The 9,509-nt window shown below is 34.8% G+C and overlaps 1 protein-coding gene across 1 annotated transcript in view; it reads right to left on the reverse strand.

Annotated features, from left to right (window-relative positions):
* KCNH7 (potassium voltage-gated channel subfamily H member 7) overlaps positions 1-8,706 on the reverse strand; it is a 250,790-nt gene extending 242,084 nt beyond the window's left edge. The window contains exons 1-2 of the mRNA XM_042781076.1: positions 8,640-8,706; positions 8,320-8,475 (exon numbers count right to left, since the gene is read on the reverse strand). Of these exons, the coding sequence (XP_042637010.1) occupies positions 8,320-8,475; positions 8,640-8,706 (223 nt within the window). The remainder of the gene's footprint in view (positions 1-8,319; positions 8,476-8,639) is intronic.
* Positions 8,707-9,509: the final 803 nt, after the last annotated feature.

A 9,509-nucleotide genomic window follows, 5' to 3' on the forward strand; every position in this document is an offset into this window, starting at 1 on the left:
CCAACCTTCCTTCCGAGGAGTGGCTGGTGGGTTTGAACTGCCAGCCTTCTGGTTAGCAGTCAAGTGCCTTAGGCACTACACTACCAGAGCTTCCTTCTGAATTTATACAACATGTAAAAATTTATTTTCTCAATTGTTAATGTATCGAGATAAGGATTCTAGCTTCCCATAGGGCCATTGAAGATATTTAAATTTCAATTCCCTCATGGATTCTTCTAAAAACTGTGGAGATCAATAAGGGAAGTAAATGAAAATACCCATAGCCCTTTCATTCAAAGCAACTAAAGACAGAGATAGGATATGCTCTAATTTACATGTAGGTCCCAGAAGGAAGGTTGGGCAATCTACTTCCATAGTGATACTGCCTCAGAAACCAAAGGAGGGGTCGCTATGAGTCAGGTCCGACTCGAAGGCACATAACAACAACAATAACAACAACAGGCAAATAAACACCCAAGACCAGCAGATTTGGCTCCAGAGGGCACACTGTAATAGAGAGTCAGGAAGAAAAGAAGTGAAGAAAGGAGAATGCAGAGATTTTCTAGGAGTGATAGGAAAACACAGAATTTACTTTTTGAAGAAAAAGGCCTAGTAACTATTAGTTTCTCCTTGTTCAAAGAAAAGAAGAGTGAACAAACTCAGACTCAAAGAAACAATTAATCCAAAGGACTATTGGACCACATGAACCACAGCCTCTACTACCCTGAGACCAGAAAAAATAGATGACGCCGGCTACCACAACTGACTGCTATGATTGTGATCACAATAGAAACTCCTGGACAGAGTGGGAAACAAATGTAGAACAAAATTCAAAATCATAAAAAAGACCAGATATATTTATCTGATAAAGACTGGTGCAATTCCTAAGACTATGGCCCTTAGACACCCATCAAACCTGGAACTGGAAAATGCCCCCAGGGATCATATTTTAGCCAAACAACAGATAGACCTATAATGTGAACAATAATACCTGTGAGGAATGTACTCCTCAGAAATCAACCATAGGAGACTAAAATGGTAGCATTTGCCCTAAATCAAAGCTTAGAAGGCAGGAAGGGGCAGGAAAAAAGGACAAACAGAAACAGGGATCCCACAGGGGAAGAGGGAAGAGTGCTATTACATTGAAAGGATTGCAACCAATGTCATGAAACAAAATATATAAATTGATGAATGAAAAACTTATTTGCCCTGCTAATTTCCACCCAAAACACAAAAAATTAAAAAAAAAAAAAAATGAAGAAGTCCTACACTGAGAAAGAAATACTGACAGCAGTATCTGTGTTCTGACTGGTGTTAGTACTGGTTACTGAAGAGACAAAAAGAAGGGGATTAAAATGGCAGAAGACCACAGATGGCAGCCTTGAGAAAACATCATTCTTGGGAGACATTGAGTGACCTTTAAAGGCAGAGATGTCCCTTGGAGTTTGGAAAATAAGGAAGCACCTGAATATAAGTTCCTCCTACTGCTCTAAGATAAACAAGAACAATCAAAAGAAGACAAAGAAAAAGCAGTGAATGCCAGACACTAAAAGCACAAACAACAAACAATCACAAACTCTCTAAAATGTAGCAATGTAAAAGTGAGCTTTGAAAGTGGATGACTAAGAAAGCTACTCAAAGAAAACATACTACTCTTCACTCCCACTAGAAGATTTCCTGTTATTACAGGTTCAGGAAAATCATTCATAAATAGACACAGGTAAGAAAAATCTAAAATTGAAGCAAAGATCCTATAAGAATGAAAGAGAAAACAAGAATAAAAATACTTTTGTAGAGGAAATATGCTAAATAATCTATTTGTGAAACAAAATAAATAGACACATAACACTCCAAAGTGAGTTAAAAATAATTAAACTAGTAATTGAAGATTTGAAGGAACATCATGAGTCGAGAGTTTGAATACACAGAATAGAAATGTAAAAACAATAGGAAAATGCAAAGTAGGAATTAAAAGGATATAGGAAATAATTTCAGGAAGAAAAAGACAAAATCATCTAAAAAATTAAAACCAAATTATAAGCTGCCTGAAGGAGGACAGATAAAGAAAATAGAGGTAAGAAGAGAGAAAAATCCAAGAAAGCAAAGCACAAATAAAGGAAAAGATATAAAAGATAAAGTTATATATAACTTATGCATAATTAGCCAAAAGAAGATCCAACATACCTATCGCTGGAGTTCTGGGAGAAGAAGGAAAAACAAAAGACATAGAATAAATATTTAAAATTATAATTCAATAAAATTTCAGAAATACAAGATAAATTGAATTTATATACTGAAAGATCCCATATAGATTTCATATATATATATGTACATAGATATATTTCATATATATCTATGTACATACATAGATATATATGTGTGTGTGCGTATATATATATATATATATGAAAATTGACTTAGAATAGTCATATCCAGGTATATCTGGTATTTTGAACTTTAAAAATCTGACTCACTTTGAAAAGGTATATTGAAGTCTCCTGTAGCATAGTGGCTAAGACACTTGCCTGCTAACCAGACGACTGGCTGTTCAAACCCACCAGCCACTCCTCGGAAGGAAGGTTGGGCTATCCTACTTCCGTAGTGATACTGCCTCGGAAACCCAAGGAGGGGTCGCTATGAGTCAGGGCTGACTCGACGGCAAATAACAACAACAATTGTTAGTTGAAATTTTCTGAGACTCAGAGAAAAAAATATTTAAATAATTTACAAAGAAAAGTGAAATTGGTGGCATCAGACTCCTTATTGGCAGTATTCAATAAAGGAAAATGCCTAACACTATCTATAAGATTTCACAAGGAAATTAAGCAAGGACCAGTTGCTTTATATCTAGGCAGGCTATATTTCAAATGTTAGGGTTTAGAAAAATAGTTTAAACCTGCAAGAACTTTGAGACTGTTTTACTCAGGAGCTGTTATTCAAAAGGAGTATGAGCTTTATTCAAAAGTTGTATTTCAGGAAGATCTAAAAAAAAGACTGGTGGGGAGCATTGAATATATTCAACTAGAAATGTAAAATGAAAACAAAAGTCAGAAGTATGTAAACATTACAATGGCAAAATAGAAATGCCACAACCACATAAAATGGGAGAAGGAGGAGAAAGAAGAAGAAAATACAGAATAAGGTCACTGATTGTTATGTTGATAATAAGTGGTAGTCAAATGATATAATTTAAAGCTAACAAACTGAATGGTGGAAGCCAGGCATAGCTAAGAGCACAAAGAGAAGTGCTAAGGAAGAAAATATTATTAATTAAAATTTTATTTTAGGAAGGGGGGAAAATAAGGACATAGAACTAGAGATGTCAGATGGATACCATTGGTGAATACCAGAAAGATGTTAACTTGTGTTTTATTGACTGTGCAAAAGCATTCAATTGTGTGGATCATAACAAATTATGCACAATATTGAAAAGAATGGGAAATCCAGAACAATAAATTGTACTCATGAGGAATCTGTGCATAGACCAAGAGGCTGTCATTCAAATGGAACAAGGGGATACTGCATGGTTTAAAATCAGGAAGGGAGTGTGTGGTAGTTTAGTTTGTGTGTCAACTTGACTGGGCCTAGTTGAGTGGCTGGGCAGCTGGATGTAGTTAGTATTCCCCATGATGAGGCTGGTGATCAAATCCATGGTGGAATCTACTGTGAGCAGCTGAGTAGCTGCCTTAGGGAATGCAGTCTGCTTCCTGTATTTAAGCAGAAGCCTTGGGAAATGGTTTCTAGCTTGTGGCATGCTTGGACCTACATGTAGCTGTGTTGTTGTTCAGCAGTCTGCCATGCTTTGTCGACCTTGGGATTTACAATGGACTTGAATTAATGGCCTGCCGTGTGGTTTGGTAACATTGGACTGTGCCATTTTATTTGTCGACCTTGGGCTTTTTAGCCTCAGTAGCCAGCAGCTGACTGAGTGAAGAAATGCCTCTAGCTTCAGTGGGCCATGAGCTAGAGGCAGAGCTGAAGGCCAAAGCTGAGGGGCTTTCACATAGCCCCTAGAGCCTGACACTTTGAACTTGGACTTAAAGCCTCCAAACTGTAAGAGAATAAATTCCTATTGTTCAAGCCATCCCTTTTGTGGTATTTTCTTGTCAGAGCAGCACTAGATAACCAGAACAGAGTATGTCAGGGTTGCAACCTCTCACCATACTTATTCAATCTGTATGCTGAGCGAATAATCTGAGAAGCTGGACTGTACAAAGAAAAGTGTAGTATCAGGATTGGAGAAGAGTCATTAACAACCTGCGATATGCAGATGACACACTGTGCTTCCTGAAAGTAAGGATGACCTGAAGCTCTTACTGATGAAGATAAAAGACTACAGTCTACAGTGTGGATTACAGCTCAGCATAAAGAAAACAAGAATTCACACAACTGAGCCAATAAGCAGCATCATGATAAATGGAGAAAAGAATGAAGTTGTCAAAGATTTCATGTTCCTTTGGTTCCACAATCAACACCAATGGAAGCAGCAGTCAAGACATCAGATGATGTATTGCACTGGGCGAGTCTGCTGTAAAAGGCCTCTTTAAAGTTCTGAAGAGCAAAGATGTCTCTTTGAAGAGTAAAGTGCATCTAATGCAAGGCATGGTATTTTCAATAACCTCGTATGCATGTGAGAGCTGGATAATGAATAAAGAAGCTCGAAGAAGAGTTGATGCTTTTGAGTTGTGGTGCTGGTGAAGAATACTGAAAGTAACATGGACTGCCAAAAGAACTAATAAATCTGTCCTGGAGGAAGGGCAGACAGAATGCTCCTTGGAAGTGAGAATGGCCAGACTTCGTCTGTGCTACTTTGGTCATGTGGTTGGAAGGGACCATTCTCTGGAGAAGGATATCATGCTTGGTAAAGTGGAGGGTCAATGAAAAAGGGGAAGGCCTTTAACAAGATGGATAGACATAGTGGCTTCAATGATGGCACCAGGTATATAGCAAGTATTGTGGGGTTGTGTAGGACCAACCTGGTCCTACACCTGTTGTACATAGGGTCACTATGAGTTGGAGCTGACTCGACAGCACCTAACAACAACAACAACAACAACAACAATGTCATTCTTGTTCATAGTAATGAATCAAAAGATATTGTCTGAGAAAGAGAAGGAAGGATTCAGGACATCATATAAAGGTTTTCTTACAATCACTAGAAAAAAATACAAATGTTCCCAAATATCAAAAGAAAAGAAAAAAATAATAAAACAAAAAGACACACAGTAAAAAAGAGCAAAGAAAACAGATGACATAAAATACTTTAAGATTGAGAAATTAATGTAGAATAATATGTTAGTACTTAGATCAAACATATCAGTTGTATCAATAAATGTGAATACTAGTATATTTATTGCCAATTAGAAAAAAAAATGTTTTTACATGAGATACAAAGCAAAATCTATCCCCATGTTGTACATAAAAGACACAACTAAAGCAAAAAAAGGCTAAAAGGTGGTTCAAAATATAATAAAAAATGGAAAAAAAAAACCCCACAAAAATTCAAGGGTCATGATTTAAGATTAGTAGAATGTAGGTGGGTTGAGCAATCTATTTCCGTAGTGATACCACCTCGGAAACCCGAGTGTTTGCTATGAGTCAGGTCTGACTTGATGGCACATAACAACAACAACACAACAGGTGGTAAAAGATTAAATAAAAATGGGGGACACTTTATAATGCTAAAGTTCAAATAATAATATAATAAAAATTATGGAAAATTATGAAATATGAATTATCTATGAAAAAAGAACACAGCAGCAAAATTCATAAGAAAGGAGTTGCAAGAAATACAAGAAGAATTAGTGTGAAGTACCCTAAAAACTAAAGACTTACTAAACTTCTTTCAGTCCAAGATATATCTAGAGGGCAGATCAAAGTAATGATAAGGAAGACTTAAACAACATAATCATAATTAGTTAAATATATGTGTGTGTGTGTGTGTGTGTATAATTTCCACCCACTGCCACTGAGTTGATTCTGACTCATAGTGACCCTACAGGACAGAGTATAACTGCTCTATAGGGTTTCCAGGTCTGTAAATTTTACAGGACATGACATGCAGTCTCTCTCCCGCGAAGTGGCTGGTGAGTTCCAACAGCTGATCAATCAATTATACCATTAATAAAATTTACCAAATAAATAAGGAAACAAATAGCATATTTATTTCTACAGATTCTTTGAAGGCATTTTGCACAATTCAACACCCATTTCTGATTAACATCAATCATTGGAAATTTCTTTAAAATATCATATACAATTCAACATACAGGCTATCTTATTTAATAGGAAGCATGGTATATTCCCACCAATTCTGAACAAGGCAAGGATGTTCACTGTTCTAGTTTCTATTTAATGTTACCTTGGAGGTAACAGCATAATTAGGCAAGAGAAAACTATTAGATGTATAAGAATTGGAAAGGAAAATTTAAAACAATCTCTATTTGATATGATAGTACACTAAAATACTAATGAGGGTCAATGTATAAACCATTGTAAAATAACGAAAATTCAATAAAATTTTAAGATATAAAATGAACATTATATATATACATATGTCTATATGTATGTATATATATGTGTGTGTGTGTATATATATATATAGTATTTTTCTGTATAACGTATTGAAAAATAAAGAGAAAATTCTATTCAAAACAACAGCAATAAGAGCAACAACAAAAAAAGATAAAATGCCAAAGAGCAAACTAAATAAATGAGGGCAATCTAAACAATATTCCTGAAAGACGCAAATGTTAGATTTTGAAAAATGAAACAAAATACCATATCCTTGAATAGAATGACTCCATACCATGAAGATGTCAATATAACAATTCTTACCAAGTTAACTTATAAAATTAGTATCATCTGAATAGCAATACCCAATGGATTTTTCTCTGGATCTAGACAAGTTATTTCTAAAGCTCATTTAGAACAGTAAGCCAAAGCTCATGAACATTAAGATCAATAAAAGGCATGTGGCATATCAGATGTAAACAGTTAATTAGAACATCATGATTCTGAAGGATAAATAGACCCATAGATTTAAACAGAAAGTCCAGAAATAGACCCAAACACATAAGAAAATTTAGTATGTGAAAAAGGTAACATCTCAAATTATTGGGAAAACATAAGCTTTTTAAATAAAGGACTAGAACAACTGGTGAGCCATTTACAAAGGGAAAATTAGTTTTATAACTTACACTGTACATCAAGATGGACTTAAAATGGATCAGAGATTCTAAAAAAATTTCTAGGAAAAAAAAGTGAATTTCTTTAGAACTTTGAAATGGTGATAGCTTTTCTAATTATGGCTCAAAGTTCAGAAGAAACAATGAAAATATCAATAAATTTAGTCACATTACAAAAAAAACCTTTTATAGGCCAAAAATTATGGAAAAACAAAAACAAAAAAACAACAAACTCACTGCCATTGAGGAGGATCCAACTTATAGAGATCCCTCCTTGGGTTTCTGAGGCAGTATCACTACAGAAGTAGAATGCCCCATCTTCCTTCCAAGGAGTGGGTGGTGGGTTTGAATCACCAGCCTTTTGGTTAGCAGTCAAGTGCCTTAGGCACTATGCTACCAGAGCTCCCATGAAATATACAGAATTTATTTGCTTAGAAAATCATTTGCAACTTATCCTATAAATTGAGAAGGAAAAGACCATAAAACAAAAAGACCAAAGGCCAATAGAAAAATGGGTACAAGAAATGAACAGGTCACAGAAAACAGAAATGTGTATAGTGCTTAAATATATAAATCCAACACACAATAAGAAAAGTCTAAACTAAAATTAATTGAGGTACTATTGTCACCTTTCGCAATGACAAAAGTCAAGAAGATAGATGTATTCTGTTAGCAGAGCTTTGGGGAAAAGGGCTAAGACATTGCTGGTGATAGAGTAAAATACAAACCATATGGAGAGAAGTTGGGCAGTATCTAAAAAAGATTGCATATGTATCTATCCTTTAATCCCCCAAATCCACTTCCAGCAATCTACCATGAATATATGCTTGACCAAAAATAAAAATGCATATGCACAGTCTATTCTGGTATTATTTGTAATAGACAAACTTTGGAATCAGCCAAGTTCCATCAATAGGTAGGTGACTGGTTGAATAAATTATGTTATATCCAAATCAAATGTCTTTCCTTGGAAGCAGTTGATAAATTCTGTATTGAAATAAAGCACCAAAGGGAACATCAGCTACAGCTTTTTAAAACATAAAATGATTTTACTTAAAATGCAAATATATTTAAAAAATGGAATTGATATGTAAAATGAAGTAAAATCATTACAGTATCAGAATAACAAGAGTGTAAGTTGCCTTTTACTTACGGTTTACAGTTTTGACTGGTAATATTGGGTTTACTCTCTCGGGGGAGACAGCATTTTCTTCATCTGCCACATACTCAAAATTAATGATGAACATCATAGCCACACCCTCTTGGTTTTTCACTGGAATTATGTGAGTGTTACAAATGAAAGTAGACCCTAAGGAGATGAAAAATGAATGTTACCTCAAAAATAAGCCTTCCATTTGCACTGTCAGTGATTTTAAAATTGTAATAAACTCTTACAGTTTATTTTCTATCATAAACACTCACTGAAATTCCATAAAAAATTAATTTGATTTTTTACTTCTTATTTTATTGTACACATATTTATTTTTAATATGCACAAATTTTGCCAGAAAAATGTTATAGGTAAAGCCAGATACGGCATTGTGGAAAAATAGACTATCAAATCCCATTTCCTTTCACACCCACCACCTACTATGAATTTATATACCAAAACAAACAAACAAACAAACTCACTGCTGTTGAGTCGATTCAACTCATAGCAACCCAACCCAAGGTAGTGTCTCTACGGAAGTAGATTACCCAGTCTTCCTTTCAAGGAGTGGCTGGTGGGTTTGAACTACCAGCTTTCTGATTAGCAGTCAAATGCCTTAGGTATTATGCCACCAGAAAAAATAAGGAAACAAAAAAACACACATACTTTTTAACTTTGGAGAAAAACTCTTAGCTTTTCTTTATATATTTTGATTTGATATTAATCTACTTAAAATATAGCCATATTTTAATAAGATTATTATAGCTCATTTTGCATCCTCTTGATTTAACCATTAAACAAATTATGCTCTTTTTCTATTTTAATTTCTTGAACATAAAATAGTAAATTATTGACCTTTTCTTAATTAAATTCCAATAGTTTTTTTTTTCTTTTTGTGAAAAATTCACAGCACTCACATTACATTGGTTTGCCACCTGTTGGAAAAGAACATAGTTCTGTCTATATTATTATTTATATTTGATACAGTCAACCAAGATGACATTCTTCTACACTAAAATGAAAGGGATAATAAGATATACTTTGTCAGAATCATCTGAATTAAAATGCACTTGGTAGCTTAGTGCCTAAGGCACTTGACTGCTAACCAGAAGGCTGGCAGTTCAAACCCACCAGCCACTCCTCAGAAGGAAGATGGGGCAGTCTACTTCCATAGTGATACTGCCTCAGAAACC

The sequence above is a fragment of the Orycteropus afer genome, unplaced genomic scaffold (genome assembly GCF_000298275.1).
Source record: "Orycteropus afer afer isolate SDZICR_OR568_19922 unplaced genomic scaffold, OryAfe1.0 scaffold00084, whole genome shotgun sequence".
Lineage (NCBI taxonomy): Eukaryota > Metazoa > Chordata > Mammalia > Tubulidentata > Orycteropodidae > Orycteropus > Orycteropus afer.